This window comes from Mus caroli, chromosome 15 (genome assembly GCF_900094665.2).
Source record: "Mus caroli chromosome 15, CAROLI_EIJ_v1.1, whole genome shotgun sequence".
In the NCBI taxonomy this organism is placed as follows: Eukaryota; Metazoa; Chordata; class Mammalia; order Rodentia; family Muridae; genus Mus; species Mus caroli.
In genome coordinates, this window is record NC_034584.1 from 75415356 (window position 1) to 75432284 (window position 16929).

The following is a 16929-nucleotide window of genomic DNA, read 5'->3' on the forward strand; positions in this document are numbered from 1 at the left end:
TGGTTGTGAGCCACCATGTGGTTGCTGGGATTTGAACTCTGGACCTTCGGAAGAGCAGTCAGGTGCTCTTACCCACTGAGCCATCTCACCAGCCCCAATTTTGCAAGTTCTTAACATGAGTAAAAGTCCTACAAGAGCTATAAAAGTGAGAGAGGAAAAGAATCAAAAGCTCAAAGGCTTTGAAGAGTGCCAGCCTACATCACTGACTTCTTTCATTCCTCAGAATATGCTTGTTAAAATATTTTGCATTTTTAGTGATCACCAGGTCCATTTACCCCAAAGAAAACCACTCCACCAGCTTTTGCTCATGTCTTAAGGAGTGCCTATCCACACTCTTGAAACACAGCTTTAATGTGTCGGGTTTTGTTTTATTCTTTTGGAGGGGAGAGACCAGTTTTTAATTGGGTCCTGCTATGTTTGGCCAGGCTGGTCTGAAACTCCTAGAACCATGGCTGCTGCAGCCTCAACCTCCAGAGTAGCTAGGAACTCAGGCACATGTTGCCCCACTTTTCCTCCTTAACAATCCCAGCTAGGAGGCTACTTTCCTGGGCAGCGAAGGGTATGCTGGAACCAACACCAAGCCTCCCCCTTAAAAGGTAGGGTTTTTTCTTTTTGGTTTTTCAAGACAGGGTTTCTCTGTGTGGTTTTGACTGTTTTGGAACTCCCTGGCCTTAAACTCAGAGATCCTCCTGCCTCTGCCAACAAAATCCTGAGATTAAAAGCATGGCGACACTACCACTACCCACCTGACTAGAAGTACTTTCCTAAAAAAATTCCTTCCTAGGCAACATTTGTGGCCCTCCTTTTAACCCTGAGGAGACTCTCCTCCAATATGTAAACTGTTAAACTATTAAAACATAATTATAAAAACAAACTTTGTATCATTTCTCTGTCCCCTTAAACAGTATTTAGGTAGCTCTACTGACATGAGATGGACCTCTTCCCTCACAATCAGCCTTAGGCTTGAGAAAGCAGCATTAGCTTTGCCGTCTGATATGATTTAAATACTGTAAGAGTTAAGGAGATTACAGCTCACCAATTAAGAGTATCTATCTGCTGTTCTTCAGAGACCCCAAGTTCATTTCCCGGCACCCATGTGATGGTTCACAACTGTTTGTGACAACAGCTCCAAAGGATGAGATACCCTACCCTGGCTTCACTAGGAAGTATGCAGTGTACTTATTAAAGTGCAAGCAAAACACTCACACGAAATAAATACATCTTTTAAAAAAATTAAACATATAAAAGGGTCCTTTCTAGGTGAAGAGTATCAGGGATTTGTTGAGCTTCATTAAAGTTAAGCCACTTCCTCTTAGTCCACCTTTCCCTGAGAAGACTGCATTCTAAACCACCCAAAACATTACATACTGGGGCTGCTGAGATAACTAAGTGATTAAAAATAATTGTTGCTCCTCCAGGAGACCCACGGTACAATTCTCAGCACCCACAATAGCTTGCAACCACCAGTTCCAAGGGACCTAATACCCTCTTCTTACAACCCTGGGCATCAGGCATACATGTACATGCAAAACACTCACTACACATAAAATAGCTTAAAAAATAAAAGAGCTGGTGTGTTGGCAAATGTCTTTAATCCTAATAGTTGACAGAGACAGGGGGAATCTCTGTGAATCTGAGACAAGTCAGGGCTACATAGCAAGTTCTCAACCAGCAAAAAAAATTTAAAAAACAAACAAAAAACCTTACACATTATTTATTAGATCCTTCCCTTAATCTACCTGGACTTGCAATCACCTGGCCAGAAAACAACCTCTCAGAAAGGCTGATTTATCTGAAGATATGCAAAAAGCATGGAATAATTATCTTTAAAGAAGTAAAGTGCTTATACAGCCCCTGAGCCCTTCACTCCACACAGTTGCTTTCAGACCTTCATGGCTAAGCCTGCTTGTTTTTTTCTAGGTTCTAATTGAAAAATATATAAAACTTTACTTTTCCCCATCTCTTTTTTTTATATTAACCAATGACCCTAAACATGCACTTTCTCCGAAGACCCTCCCTCCCCCATTTCTACAAGTGCTGGGGAGCTTCCATTGCTGACCCTAATTCAGAAAGCATGACTTAACATCCTCCCTCCTCTTGGCAGCTGTAGAGATTTAGTTTGTCCGCACTGTTGCGTTTTTCACCCTCAAATTCTAATGGTGCCTAAGCTTCCTTCTAATTCTGTCTTTAAAATCTTTTATCAACGAGACTAAAACAACAAAAAAGAAAAACCAATTCCCCAGTAATACTGTTTCCCAGCAGCTGGCACAACAATCATGGTACGCAGGCGAAATACTCTCCAGTTAGTCCTGCAAGCACACTGGTCTTTGAGAAAAAAAAAAAAAAAAATTCCTAAAGTAGCTGAAGTGACAGCGCTACAACTAACGTGGGTATAAATAATTCCCAACACAATTCCATGCAATTAAAATCGCTGTAAGGCCAAGTACAGATAACTGAAGTTATAGAATAAATAAGTTACCACTATTAATATTTTAAACGACACATGGGTCAATGCGACTTAAGCAAGACGCCAGGTTCAGGAAAAAAAAATCCCTCAGTAAAAGCTTTGTCTTAGTTCGCGCATTATTTCCACTGCTCAAATATTCACAACCCAAACACACCCCCCTGGAGACTTCACTGCGGGGAAAACCAACTCTAACCTCTGCTTTTCCACCCCTAAGTTGCCCAACGCTCCAGATCCCTCCGAGAACCTCTCGAAGCCTCTAAGGACCGAGCCACGAAGGGGCCTAGACCCGCTCCCCTCCTCCCCACGCCAGCTCGGGGCCCACTCCCCCCTCTTTCCGTCCCCAACGGTCCACGGGGCCCAGGGCTCTCACCTCTCCACCCACTCCCTCAGGAAGCGCATTTCCTCGGTGTGCAGGACGCTCGGGTCCTGCCTACACATCTTCACGAAGGCCCGAAGCTCGCTCACTTTGCGGGGATCCATGGTGGGGAGGCTGGAAGCTGCAGGTGGTGGGCGGCTGCGGAGGCCGGGTGCCAGGCCCGGGAGCGGCTCAACGTGACCAAGTGGAAGGGGGCGGCTGCCGCGAGGCAGAACAGACTAGAACCTCCCCGGCCGCTGGCTCCTCCCCCCCAACGGCCTCGTGACCCCGGGCCTTCGCTCGCTCATTCCCACTCCTACCTTTGGACCTATGCTCCGCCTAGAACCTTCTAGAAGTGTAGCTGCCCGTGACAATGCCTGCTTCGATCGGCGAACAGTCTCGCTCGGATTCTTTCCTCTGACCTAGTTCCCCGGGATGGATGAAGGATCTTGTGTCTGTGCGCTTTCAAGCGGGACAGAAGGAGACATTTGGAATACGATATTTCTTCTGTGAAGATGGGCATTAAGCAGAACGAGACGCCGCATGGAGGGGGGCGGGGGGGGGGGTAATAAATAAATGCCCGTGGGGCCGGCGCGCCCAAAACCTAGCCGAGTGACGTCACTGCTCTGCGCCGCCCCAGGAAGAAAGCCCGCGAGCCGCGCCTGCCGGAAGGGGCCGAGCAGTTGACTGGTTTCCTGGCGACTCGGCTCTGCTAGTGGCTTTCCCCACAGTTTGTACTTTTCCTGACCAGTGGTTGCAGGCCATGCCGTCTCTGCTCTCAACCCCCAAGCTGGCTCCCGTTCTAGCAAGGCTCCGCGGCCTCTCAGGTTAGAGTCTTTCCTGCCGGCGTCCCCTCCAGGTTCTTCCTTTGGAAAAAGCCTAAAGCAGCCCAAAGAGCTACAAGTTGATGATCCGTGGTTCTGCAGCAGTCGGCTCCTGATCCCCCCTCACCACCCACGGATTTTTCTTTTGATCGATTGCTCTGGGAAAGAGTTAGCTTTAGGTTCTGTTATTCTGGGAAAGCTGGAGTGACTGAAGAGGAGGGAACTCCAAGGGATTGTCTTCAAAGTTACTCGAATTCTAAATTTGTAGCTTTTATCATCACACTTGGCTAAATTGTCAAGTAGCGTGTGTGTTAGGTCAGGGTAAATCTTTCGCCTTTTCATAGGTTTCATCGCAGAGCTAGCTCAAAAGATAGAAGAGCCGGGCGGTGGTGGCGCACGCCTTTAATCCCAGCACTCGGGAGGCAGAGGCAGGCGGGTTTCTGAGTTCGAGGCCAGCCTGATCTACAAAGTGAGTTCCAGGACAGCCAGGGCTATACAGAGAAACCCTGTCTCGAAAAAAAACAACAACAAAAGAGAGGTAGAAGAAACACGTCTAGAAACAAATGCTTTGTGCAATTCAGTTTGTAAAGAACTAAACGAGGGACGTACCTAAAAGTCTTACATAAACAGTCAAGGTGATAGAGTACGGATAATGTGAACCCTCCGTGTACAATATGATGAGCAATTAACCTAACATAAAATTTTATACTGGAAAGTGAGTCACCTACTTTGTAAGGAGACCTAATGTTGGATTATACTTCAAACGAGGTGTGCAAAATCTGAACCAGAAAATAGGGTATTTGACATTAAAATTGATCTTGATATTTGCATGTGATACTTGGATTCGCTGAAAATGAAATTATATCAGCTATTTAAAATTGCACATTGCACGGAGCCTATTCTGTAATTCTGGTAGTTAAGATGTGCCTTTAATGGAAATGAATGAAAATGTGGCAGGCCACAGACTGTGACTAGACTAGAACCAGCTTTTTGTTTCGGATCGTTGACTTTCTTGAAGCTTCGTGTAAATCCTGACTTGATCCAGCTTTAGGACTAAAACACATTAAAAAAAAAATCTAGTAAATATATTATAGTTTGTTTCTAAGGAAAGTAAGTTCAACATCTTGTTATATTACCACTAAATGGTTTTGGTTTTTTTTTTTTTTTTTTTAGCTTCAATGAAGGAGTGACATTGAATCTTTACCACTGAGGGACTGAGGGACTGAAACACAGTTAAGCCAGATGTTTGTTATGTGATTGTGTCCAGTCTTTTATACCAATTCTTTGTCTTAATTCTGCTCGGTAGAATCCTTTTGCAACGTCTCATTTCATGAGCCGGGAAGTGCAGTTTCACCCAGTAACTTTTTGAGTTAGCTATTGAGGGTGCATCTCTACTTCACCACAATTGCTTACAGTCAAAGGGGAGGCAGACAAGCCACCAATGACATTACAGCTGAGTGGTCTTGATCCAGCTGATAAGGGAACACAGCAAAGAAGAGAGGAATGCATTTCTTTTTATTTTTTGCATTTTAGTTATTGTTATCCTTGGAGTTTAGGTTTTGAGTCTCATAAATAGGACTTGAAATATGTGGTGTTTTTGGTTACTCCTTTCTTTAAAATATATATACTTTTTTTATTGAGACTTCCATACAATGTAGTTTAATCATTCACTCCTCCCAGAGCTTACCTCGCCAACCTCACGTAGTTGCCTTTCTTTAGAAAGGCTCTAGAGCAGTGGTTCTCAGCCTTCCTAACGCTGCAGCCCCTTAATACAGCTCATGCTGTGGTGACCCCAACCATAAAATTACTTTCTTTTCTACTTCATAACTGTAATTTTGTTACTGTTGTGAATTGTAATATAAATAGCCAGTGTACAGGATTTAAAGATCCTGGCCTGCTGTGAAAGGGTTGTTCAACCCCCACAGGGACGGGGGGTGACCCACAGGTTGACAGGTGTTGCTCTAACTACCATAAGAAACCAGGTATGGTGGTGAACCCTTAATACTAACACTAGGGAGGTGTCTTAGTCAGGGTTTGTATTCCTGCACAAAACATCGAGAAGCAAGTTTGGGAGGAAAGGGTTTATTCAGCTTACATTTCCACATTGCTGTTTATTACCAAAGGAAGTCAGGACAGGAACTCACACAGGGCAGGAACGTGGAGGCAGGAGCTGATGCAGAGGCCATGGAGGGGTACTGCTTACTGGATTACTTCTCCTGGCTTGTTCAGCTTGCTTTCTTATAGAACCCAGGACTACCAGCCCAGGGTTGACACCACCCACAATGGACCCAGCTTGATCACTAGTTGAGAAAATGCCTTACAGCTGGATCTACAGACTTCCTCAAGGGAGTCTCTCTGTGGTAACTCCAACTTGTGTCAAGTTGACACACAAAACCAGCCAGTGTGGAGGCAAGTGGATCTCTGAATTTGAACCCAACTGGTGTACATAATGAGTTCCAGGATAGCCAGAGCTACATAATTGAGACTGTGTCTCAAAAAGAAAAAAAGAGAAACTTTCTCACCTGAAGAAGGCATGCAAACCTGAAGTGTGAGTAGGTGCAGGAGGCAGGATCTTTTTATGCTTTGAAGTTTTTGGGTTTTGGTGGTAGTGTTTGGTTAGTTGATTGTAGGTGATGGGGATTGAACCTGGAGTTGTCACGAGGTTTAGCACTGATTTATACACCCCCAGCTCTGCAAAGACAGGGAGATCTCTTGTGAGTTCCAAGACAGCCAAGTCATACAGAGAAACCCTGTCTCTAAAAAAAAAAAGTTGTATTTTCAAATTAAGGCATTTAAGATGCATATCAAATCTGACATAGGAACCAGGCGTGGTGGTGCATGCCTTTAATCCCAGCACTTGGGAGGCAGAGGCAGGTGAATTTCTGAGTTCGAGGCCAGCCTGGTCTACAGAGTGAGTTCCAGGGCAGCCAGGACTACACAGAAACCCTGTCTTGAAAAAAAAAAAAAATCTGACATAGGAAAGGAAATTAACTTCCTTCAACAAAATTTGGGCACCAAATTTGAACACTAGAAAGTTTCTCTCCTTACGATAGGCAGATAAAAAGGTAAAAATTACTGTGATGTAGCATACCGAATATGCTAATGAGGTAAAGGTTCCGTGTTGTGGCAAAGGAGAATGCAATAAACAGAGATAGAGGAAATCAGGTATACCTTTAGAGGTTCGATTTTAAGGCTTGAGGGTCTAACAAAGACTGTAAGAGTTGTCGTGACAACAGATGTCATCAGAACCACAGAACACAAAGAACAGTGGTGGGACTAAACATTTCCATTTGAGCGGGATGGGGAATTTTTTTTTAAAAAAATTATGATCATGAGCATTTTATGGTATTATACCAAAATGATTATTTGGTTAGATGCATAAAATGCAACCCACACACTCCCAATTAGACTTAAATTCTCAATGAGAAAGAGGATGTATTTCAGTGATTGGCAAAATGTATTTGTCCATTGAGCTCTCTTTCCTGTGGTAAGCCTTGGACTGGTATTCCAGAACATAATTTGGAAAAGCTGGGCTTTGGTTCTGTGAAAAGAAACAATGTGAGATTCAGGGGGGAGGGGAGTAAGGAAAGAAAAAGAAAAACACACACACACACACAAAAACAAGGTTTTTCTTCTAGACAGTTGAAAGGGGTTTTTGTTTTGTTCTTTTAAGCTATTGGGAAAAATAACTAAATCTGAACTTTCAGTTAAAGGTGGATAACTGGCCAGATATGAGAGCACATTCCTGTAGTCCCAGCACTTAGACAGTAGAGGCAGTAAGATCGCAGTTCATGTTCATCCTTGGCTAACACAGCAAGTTCAAGGCTAGCCTGGGTTATATGAAATCCAACTCAAAGAAGAATGGAGAGATGAATTGGGGGACATTAAATTCTTACTGTTTATGAGATGTTGAGGTTTGATTCTGGAAGGAGTTTTGTTTTCAACTTTAACCCTGCATGGAGACAGGTAAACCTTACTAAATGACACATTTTGTGTAGATATTATTTAAAATACCCTAAGCTTTATGAGCTTATTTTCTGAAAATAACTTTGGATCCTGAGTATCCCCAGTTTCTCCTAGAGAATAAATTACCTTTGCTCCCTACATGTCTACCCACTGAGACAATACAAAAGCCCGCACTTGCTATTTAAAAACGGCACTCTGATTGTTTCTGACTTTCACTTAGTATTTGTTTGGACAAAAGTATCGTTTCAGTGCCGTCGGATGACTTGCTTGCACCTTTTAATACAGTAATTTACAAGAATTTGAGACTGGTAGCTTAATGCCTAGAATGATGCCTAGAATTTACAATAATTACTTTTTTAAAATACAAAAAAAAAAAAAAGGTATGACCAATAGATTGAATGCCAATGTGTAAGCACAAGTCATGCTGCAATTTGTTTTTAGTGTTTAATAAAGTCAAGCACCTCTCATGTAGCATATTTGGATTTGGTGCTCCTTTCTCTCAGACAGTTCCATTCTTCTGTTCCCTATATTCCCAAACCTGCTGGCTTCAACTCCTGTCACACCCTGTCCACATACCCTAGGGCAGTGTATCCTACTGCCACCCACCACCTTGGACCTAATGACTATAATCTCCTAAATGGACTGAGGCAATAGTGTGATTTCCCTTTTTCTAACCTTGCTTGCTAGAGTCTTGGCAACAACAGAAGAGCTCAATTTCAATAGGTGACTCCTCCTCCTGTCTTAGTCTCTCCCTTTTAACAGTTAACAGGCATGTAGTGATCAGTCAATCCCTGCAGAATCCTTTCAATGTTTGGTTTAATCCATTTGCTCTCCTTAATCTGTGGCACTGATCTCTGTGCTCCCCAGACTCCTCCTATGCAGCCTACATCAGGAATATTGCACCTTGCTAGTTCAAGTGTCTGGATATCTTACCAAATATTCACTTATTTTTTTAATCAAGCAACTAAAAAAACTAGCAGAGCCTGTTTTACTTCATTTAATATGTGCCTCCAATTATAGGCTCTGTGGCTTTTGTTTAGTGCTGTGTATGCCTCAAATACCACGTAGTGGTAGCATAAGCATTTTGGAAGACAGAGGGAAGCTGATCTCTGAGTTCTAGGTCAGCCTGGTCTACAGATCGATTTCTAGGACAGCCAGGGCTACACAGAGAAACCCTGTCCTCACCCCCTACCACTCCAAAACACCTAATACTGCTCAGCAAGTAGTAGGCCTCAAATGGTAATGTTAAGTGGATGGAAGGATGAATAAAAGGGTTAGATTTGTTTGGTATCTAATGTATTTGTGACTCACTGTATTTTCTCCCAACATGATCCTTAAATATCTATGCTATTTTACAATAATGCATTTTTAGATCCTGCACACAGATAAGATGAAACAAGAAAGTTTCAGATCTGGAGAGAGTGACCAGTGCCCTGCAGCACATGATATAACCAGGTTGTTCCAAGGAATCTTGGCTAATAGTGGCTTTTTTTAAAAAATTGTGGTATAATATATACTAAATTTAGTTTACCTACATGCTAAATTTAGTTTATCATATTAGATCTTTTTTTTAATGTGTAGTTCAATGGTATTAGTATATTCACATTGTTGAGAACTGGATTTCCAGAAAATGTCTTTGTTTTGTAGGTCTGAAGCTCTTTGCCCATAAACAACCACTTTTCTACTCCTGTCTCTCACTTTGGACTGCTTTAGATACCATGTCAGCATTAATTATTCAGTATTTGTCTATGAATGACTGGCTTATTTCACTTAGCATCTTAAGATTTTAGTAATCCAAGTATTCTAAAAGCTCATCCATGTTGAAGCAAATGACAAGATTTTTCAGTTACAGCTGCCTTCTTCAAACAGCTGAGGCACAGAGGCAGAGGCAGACTGTATGGCAGGTTTTGTTGGTTTGTTTTGTTTTGTTTTGTTTTGAGACTGAATATTCGTGTGTGTGTATGTGTGTGTGTTGTACACATGTGCACACAACTATGGCTATTCATCAATTTTTGTTAATATATTGGTCTCTTGATTGTTTGGGTTGCTTCTGCCTCTTAGATGTTAAGAACAGAACTGCTGGTGAACATCTGTGCAAATGTCTGGCTCCTTCAAACTTAAAATACTCGTTATAGTCTGAACCTGTGTTTCTTAATAGATTTATGTTCTAATGCTATGTATATTTCCAAGAAATTTGTGATAGTATTAATTCAAGGTTTAAATAAGTCATAAACTCCACTGGGGGCGGTGGGGATTCTGTAATCAAACTGCTCAGAAAGAAAATATTAAAAAAAAAAAAAACTTTGCTGTTTTCCATAGTTTTAAAATCAGTTACCACAAATTCATCTTTTTCTAACATAACTTATCTATACACTGCTAACCAAATATCCACAATCTTGTTAAAAGTGTTTAAAAAAATAAAAAAGTCAGGCAATGGTAGTGTACACCTTCAATCCCAGCAACAGAGAGGCAGAGATAAGCAGATCTTTGTGAGTTTAAGGGAAAGCCTTGTCTCCTTAGCACGACCCACCCCAGCAAAGTTGAAACCGTATTTCAAAAGCAAAACAAAGAAACAAAAAAAACCCCACCTACTCTTACATAGAATTAAACAAATATCATCTAAAAACTCTGTGATTAACCAAAACACACGAAAGTGGTGTTCAAATGTTATATGATCATAATGTGTCTAGACAGTCAATTAGCGATTCCTTTTGTTGGACTTCTTCTTCTGCCCCTCTTTGTGCTTCTTCTTTTTCCTCCTACCACCTTCTTTAAATCCTGCTGAGAAAATGGAAGGCTCCTTCTTGTTGGTGACCCAAGGTGTTCCTTGTTCATTGTTGTCCACCAGAGTATATTGAGTTGTATTTGAGGAGTTATAGGGGTTTGGTGAGTAATTGTTGAGCGACCGTCTTCTCCAGTTACATTTGTCTGTAAAATCCTCTTCATTTGCCACACTATTTACAAGAAAGGATCTCAACTCACTGTCATCTTCAGCTTCTCTTTCTTGACGGTTCTCAAAAGTTTTCTTTGTATTAATATTTCTTCCATTAATAACTTTGCCTGAAGGTGTAATGGGTATATAGTTGCCCATCCCAGTATCATCAAGTGCCAGGGAAGAGAATGACGTAAGGCCCTCATGCCCCAATGAAACATAAGATGAATAATATCCTGTGTCATAAGAAGAGAGCCTGGAAAACGCTGGGTGGTCATAGGAACGGGAGAAGTGGGATCCTGTGCCTCTGCCTCTATTTCCACTGGAGCTTCTTGAACTGCTTAAAAGGTCCTCAAGTGAGTCCTCAAAGAAGTGAAATGAAAACGGATCCCTTTCACCAAAAATTTCTTTAAAGACATCGTCTGCCTTCCGGAATGTGAAGCGGTACTCACGCTCGTCGTCGAGATGACTTGCACCTCTGCCGTCTAATCCTTCCTTGCCGTATTTGTCATAAATGTCCCGTTTTTCGACATTTGATAACACTTCATATGCCTCGGCGACTTCTTTGAATTTTCGCTCTGCTTCCTCTTTATTTTCTGGATTTTTATCAGGATGCCATTTAAGTGCTACTTTACGATAAGCTCTTTTAATGTCTTCTGGTGACGCATATCTCTGCACTCCTAGAACTTCATAATAGTCCACCATAGCTTGACAGTTTTAAAAACAAACACCCTTGATCGTGAGCACTGTATTTTCGTTGCAACTCAGGCTCTGTTGCTGGTGGCAGTGGCAGAAGTGACTGCAAATAGGCATATTTTTACATTGAAGGTAATGTTAGTGCTGTGGGTGAGCCGCTGCTAGAAGACTTGAGGGTTCTGATTGTGTGGCGAGCAGAGGAACAGGCAGATGTCAGAGCTGCATTATGGTGTCATACTGGGCTGGAGCTAGGGATTGGACCTTCTAAATGCAACTTCCCCCAAGTCATTCTGTGCGGTCTATAGCTAATGGCCACAACGGTTGTTGTTTTTTATTTTTATCTATTCTGAACTCCAGATTACTGAGCCTTAATTACTGCATAGTTCTATGGTTTGGTTGGTTGGTTGGTTTGGGTTTTTTCACTATGTAGCCCTGGCTGTCCTGGAACTTGCTTTGTAAACCAGGATGCCCTCAAACTCAGAGATCTTCCAGCCTCTGCCTCCTGGGTGCTAGGATTAAAGGTGTGCACCATTATTACCTGCTTCTATGTTTTTATTTAGAAAAATTGAAACTTAGGAAACTTTGTTGGGGGGCTGGAAAGATGGCTCAGAGCTTAAGAGCACTGGCTAGTCTTCTAGAAGTCCTAAGTTCAATTCCTAGCCACCTCATAACCATCAATAATGAGATCAGATGCCCTCTTCTGACCTGCTGTCATATTTTGCAGGCAGAATGCTGTATATAATAAATAAACAAACAAGTCCTTTTTTAAAGGGGGGTGGGGCTGGAGAGATGGCTCAGTGGTTAAAAGCACTGACTGCTCTTCTAGAGGTCCTGAGTTCAATTCCCAGCAACCACATCGTGGCTTACAACCATCTGTAATGGGATCCAATGCCCTCTTCTAGATTTGTCTGAAGACAGCTACAGTGTATTCATAGAAAATAAACAAACAAATAAATCTTTAAAAAAGAAAAAGAAAAGAGAGAAGATATCCTTATTTTTCATAGTAAGAACAATAATGGAAGATCCACCAGATGGATAGACTAGTTGTATAAGAGGCATCATGGGCTATGGTCTCAAGACTTCCTCGAGTCAGTAGCCTACTATTCAAGCTTTCTGCTGGCAGTCATTAGAGATGATGCTTCAATTGTAATGGAATAAAAGGTAGTTCATGCCTGTAATCCCAACATGGAAGGCCAAGATAGGAGCATTATGGAGGGTTCCAGGCCAGCCTAGACTACAGAGGAAGACCCTGTCTCAAACCCTAATAAGGAGAGTATAAGAAATGCATAAAATGTTAGTGCTATGCTCTGGTGACCCATGCCTTTAATGTCAGCAATGGGAGTAGGGGGCGGCGCAGGTGGATCTCTGTGAGTTTGAGGCCAGCCTGCTCTACAGCGTGAGTTCCAGGACAACTAGGACTACATAGAGACCTTGTCTTTAAAAAAAAAAAATCAACAACAACAAAAATGCCCATAATAACTTGAGAAAATGTAGTATCAAATTATTACCTTTACGTTCTCAAAAACAAGTGAGAAGAGGGTGGCGGACAGGACAGAGGGCTACTTCTTACTGGTTACTAGAAACTTGTGAGGAGATGGCCTTGGAGTTAAGACAGACAGAGTTGTTTAGTCAGCAGACAGAGTAGTTATTTCTGGAATGATCAAGCTCATGTCCTGAGGCTGTCAGTGTCTGCCACAACCTGCTGAATAGCTGCGCCGGCTTGGTGGTCTGTTTGCCTTTTTATTGGGCTAATGACTGCACTATAGAAAATCAGTTGTATTTGGAAAAGTAGAATAAAAAGTAAAATCGAAGTAATTAAGACCAAGACTGTGATGCAGGAGAGGTGGCTAGTAGTACCAAGGGCCAGGTTTCAGTTCCCAATTGTTGGCTCTCAACCATCAGTAACTACAGTTTCAGGATATCCAGTGTCTGCTGGCCTCCAGCAACAGTAGTCACACACATACACACACAGAGACACACACACACACACACACACTTTTTTTTTTTCTTCTTTTTCAGTGTTCATTTTCTCAAGACAGGGTTTCTTTGTGTAGCCTGGCTGTCCTGGAACTAGCTCTGTAGACCAGGTTGGCCCTGAACTTAGAGATTTTTTTTCTGTCTCTGCCTCCCAAATTCTGGGATTAAAGGCATGAGCCACCATGGCTAATAAAAATAGATCTTAAAAAAAAAAAAAAAGCCAGGTGTGTTGGTGCACGCCTTTAATCCCAGCACTCAGGAGGCAGAGGCAAGCAGATTTCTTGAGTTCAAGGCCAGCCTAGGAAAAACCAAAAAAAAAAAAAAAAAAGTTTACTTTCCAGGTAAATTATCCATAAATTAAAAAGATTAATTGTTCTATTTCCGTCATTTTGTTTTCCCAGAAAACCCCCTTTGCTCTTTGTCCCTCCCTGTTCATACCTGTTTGTTTTCTGTCACGTATTAGTTATTTCCAATGAGATAGTAAATGTATCGTGTGGTTTAGGCTCTTTGCCAGGTCTGAACAAATTTTGCTTAGTGTTTGGTTTGGTTTTGAGAGCCTGGAGGGACTGTGAAACACTTAAAGCTCAATATGAGCTCTACCTAGTATGTGTGCTGCCATGCACTCAAGGGATAAGTGTATCTACTGCTTATATCCTGAGTCACACTCCCTGATGTGTTTATTTTTACTTTGTTATATAATTGACACAGCTTTCCACGAAAATAAATATTTTGTGTTCATAACAAAACTGGGTTCTAAGAGATAACTTGTAGAAACCTGTTACTTGTTAATGGAAATTTAATATTTCAACTTGAGCTTGATTTCAAATTCTCTTCTTTCCACTCTACTCTCATTTCTTGGGCCAGAACTTTAGAGTGTAGGTTCTAGACATTGCAAAATGTAGGACAGTCTGTGATCCAGAGAAAAGTTAGAAAATTGGGGGTGGAGCTAATCTCCTAAGAAGTCCTCAGAATTTGGAAAAACATACTATAATAAAGTATAGAAGTAAGCCAGACATAGTGGTCCATGCTTTTAATCCCAGCACTAGGACACACACTCACACATATGTATATATATGTGGCTGAGTTCACTGAGACAATCTCTGCCAGCCTGGATTACATTGCAGAGCGGTGAGGACTATAATGAAACCATACCAAAAAAAAAAAAAAAACTTACCTAATTAGGTCATATAAATTTAAATAAATTGACCCACAGAATAGTCGGCTAAATAATTTGTAAGCATCAAGTATAGTTAGTGTGCTTCTTCCTGTTGTAGAACGGGAAAGTACAGCTGTGAATTGTACTTGAGCAGGTATTGCTCACCAGGAAAGAAGTGAGATGTGTCTGATAAATTCATTTCTTTCTATACTTAAGTACTGGACTTTGATATGCTAAGAAAATGCTTCACCCCTGACCCAATACTCCCAGCTCTTAAGTAGAGTTGATCTGTGCTTCAGTGCCAGGGATTGCCCCGGGATTGAATTTTGGATGTTCTCTATAATAAAGGTTTTTGGGTTTTTTATTTTTGTTGTTGGTGGCAGTGGTGGGGGTGTTTGTTTGTTTGTTTGTTTGTTGGGGGGGTCTGAGACAGGATTTCTCTGTGTAGCCCTGGCTGTGCTGAAACTCACTCTGTAGACCATGCTGGCCTTAAACTCAGATCTGCTTGCCTCTGCCGCCTGAGTGCTGGGATTAAAGGCAAGTGCCATCACTGTCTGGCTAGTAAAGTTTAATTTTTTTTTTTAATCTTAAAAATTAGTCAACACCTGCTCTCTTTTTCTATCTGGGCTTGATTTAAGAGCAAACATAAACTTGTAGTAAGTATAGCCAGTTATCAGTTGATGCCTTGAAAGCTTAGCAAGTCATTGCATTGGTCCCCAAGGCTGCCACAACAAATACCATAATGATACCACACACTTGGCAGAATCCAAAATCAGGAGTGTGTAAGTCTGCACATCTGGGTGTGATGGTGTGTGTGTGAATCCTAGCATGGACTCAGAGGTTGAGGACCCTTGAAGCTTGCTGGTAGCCAGTCTAGCCAGATTGGTGAATTCCAGGGTTAGCAAGTCTCTGTCTAAAAATGCAGTGAAATGCAACTGAAGTATAGACACTTGTTGTAAACCTCTAGCTCCCATGCATGCGTGCACACTTGCATGCACATACATACTCACAAACGCTCATACACTACACACAACTCCTATCAAATACGTGCCATCAAGAATGCTTCATAGGCCCTAAAGAAATCTTTATCTTGACCTGACTTACGATACTCTACTTTTGAACTGAATATACGTTGAAGACTTTACAGTCAATACTTATTGTGTCAGGATTAAATGAGATCTGCATTGAATCTGGATGGAAGAATAAGTCCAAAGATTTTTAATTTAATCCTAAATTTGAATCTCATTTTGTCTAATGCTGTATGACCTTAAACAAATTGTTTCTCTGTGTCTGGTCCTGATAACTCATTTATTTGGGGGTTTTTGAGACAGGGTCTCACTGTGTAGCCATGGCTGTCATAGACCTCACTATGTAGACCAGTCAGGCCTTGAACTTACAGAGATCCACTAAGCCATACAAGGCTTTTTAAGTCTGCTAGCAGAGTTACCTACTGTTGCACTGGTGTGTTCTCACGTGTTCTCTCTGCCTCCTGCTGCTTCTCTACAGTCAAGAACACAAGTGCCTGCCTCTAGGTATGAATTTTTCTCAACCTACTTAGGGTTTAACCTTCCCTCTAGCCCATCACCCACCAGAGGTAGTGGAAAGAAAGGTAATTAGAATATGGGGGAAGTGGACCTGTTTAGAAATAGTTTTTTGGGGTGATTCCAGTCTTCATTGTTCTCAGTTCAGTCCACTAGCAGACACTACACAGGAATCAGCAAGGGCAGTTCAATCCAGAAGAAATGGCGAGGCTCACCAATCACCCAAGTCAACAGAACAGGCAAGTAGCTGCAGGAACCTCACTAGAAGTTCTTTGGCGAGTTTCTCTCTATGAAGTCACCACAAGCAAAGCTCAGCAATGCAGTATAAGGCGAACCAATACATGCCTGTTGTCAACAAAGACCAGCAAGGTGGAGCAAGGCAAACCATGCTCTCCTTCCCACTGTCTGTGGGATCATCACACGTTCACCTGTGTGCCCCAACAAAAACATCATTTGACATACCTGACTTTCCAAAGAAACCAGAGGTTTTCACTTGAGGTTTTCGCTGCTACAGTGATGTGCATTGTGCTGCTTTTCACGTCTCTCCTCAAGGGGAAGAAACTTGGGTGGTTTCTGTTCGGGATCACATGTCTGATCACATCTTCCGCAGTCCCACATTAATGCCTCTATGAATGACCTCGCCCAGCTTGTAACAGCTGCTGTGTATATGAATCCATCATTTTATTATGTAGTACTGTGATGTTCTGTTTGGTCTCCGTTCCACCATACTTCATTTTGTCTACTAGGGCAAACAATCTCACTCGTGCATCTTGCTTAGCATGTGTTCCAGTGATATCCTCAATAACGTTTTATTAAATTAATGCTAACCATACTCATTATATGTCAACTATGATTAAGCATTTTCTCATACATTATTTTATCAGACTCTAACATTGCAAGATTAAATGAGATAGCAGGTACTTGTTTCCCTATAGCTAAAATAGTCTCAATAAAAATGTTAACTCTAGTTTTCCAAATTGTAGACCACAGGCTCAGGCTACTCTTAAACTCCTTT

General features: G+C 41.8%; 3 protein-coding genes across 5 annotated transcripts in view; 1 reads left to right on the forward strand and 2 right to left on the reverse strand.

Moving 5' to 3' along the window:
- St13 (ST13 Hsp70 interacting protein) overlaps positions 1-3429 on the reverse strand; it is a 39142-nt gene extending 35713 nt beyond the window's left edge. The window contains exon 1 of the mRNA XM_021182758.1: positions 2838-3429. Within this exon, the coding sequence (XP_021038417.1) occupies positions 2838-2947 (110 nt within the window). The 5' untranslated portion in view covers positions 2948-3429. The remainder of the gene's footprint in view (positions 1-2837) is intronic.
- Positions 3430-3504: 75 nt separating this feature from the next.
- The window catches only part of Xpnpep3 (X-prolyl aminopeptidase 3), a 53436-nt gene continuing 40011 nt past the window's right edge, over positions 3505-16929 (forward strand). For 2 of the 3 annotated variants that reach the window (XM_021182781.2, XM_029469653.1), the window contains exon 1: positions 3505-3649. In XM_021182781.2, coding sequence (XP_021038440.1) covers positions 3586-3649 — 64 coding nt within the window. In that variant the 5' untranslated portion in view covers positions 3505-3585. The remainder of the gene's footprint in view (positions 3650-16929) is intronic. The other variant, XM_029469651.1, reaches the window with a different exon arrangement.
- Dnajb7 (DnaJ heat shock protein family (Hsp40) member B7) lies at positions 10270-11467 on the reverse strand. The gene has a single exon (XM_021182759.2). The coding sequence runs from the start codon at positions 11247-11249 to the stop codon at positions 10311-10313; it is 939 nt and encodes a 312-aa protein (XP_021038418.1). The 5' UTR covers positions 11250-11467; the 3' UTR covers positions 10270-10310.

Excerpts from the sequence above, each read along its gene's own strand:
- Dnajb7 (XM_021182759.2), bottom strand. The coding sequence starts at position 11,249 with ATGGTGGACTATTATGAAGTTCTAGGAGTGCAGAGATATGCGTCACCA.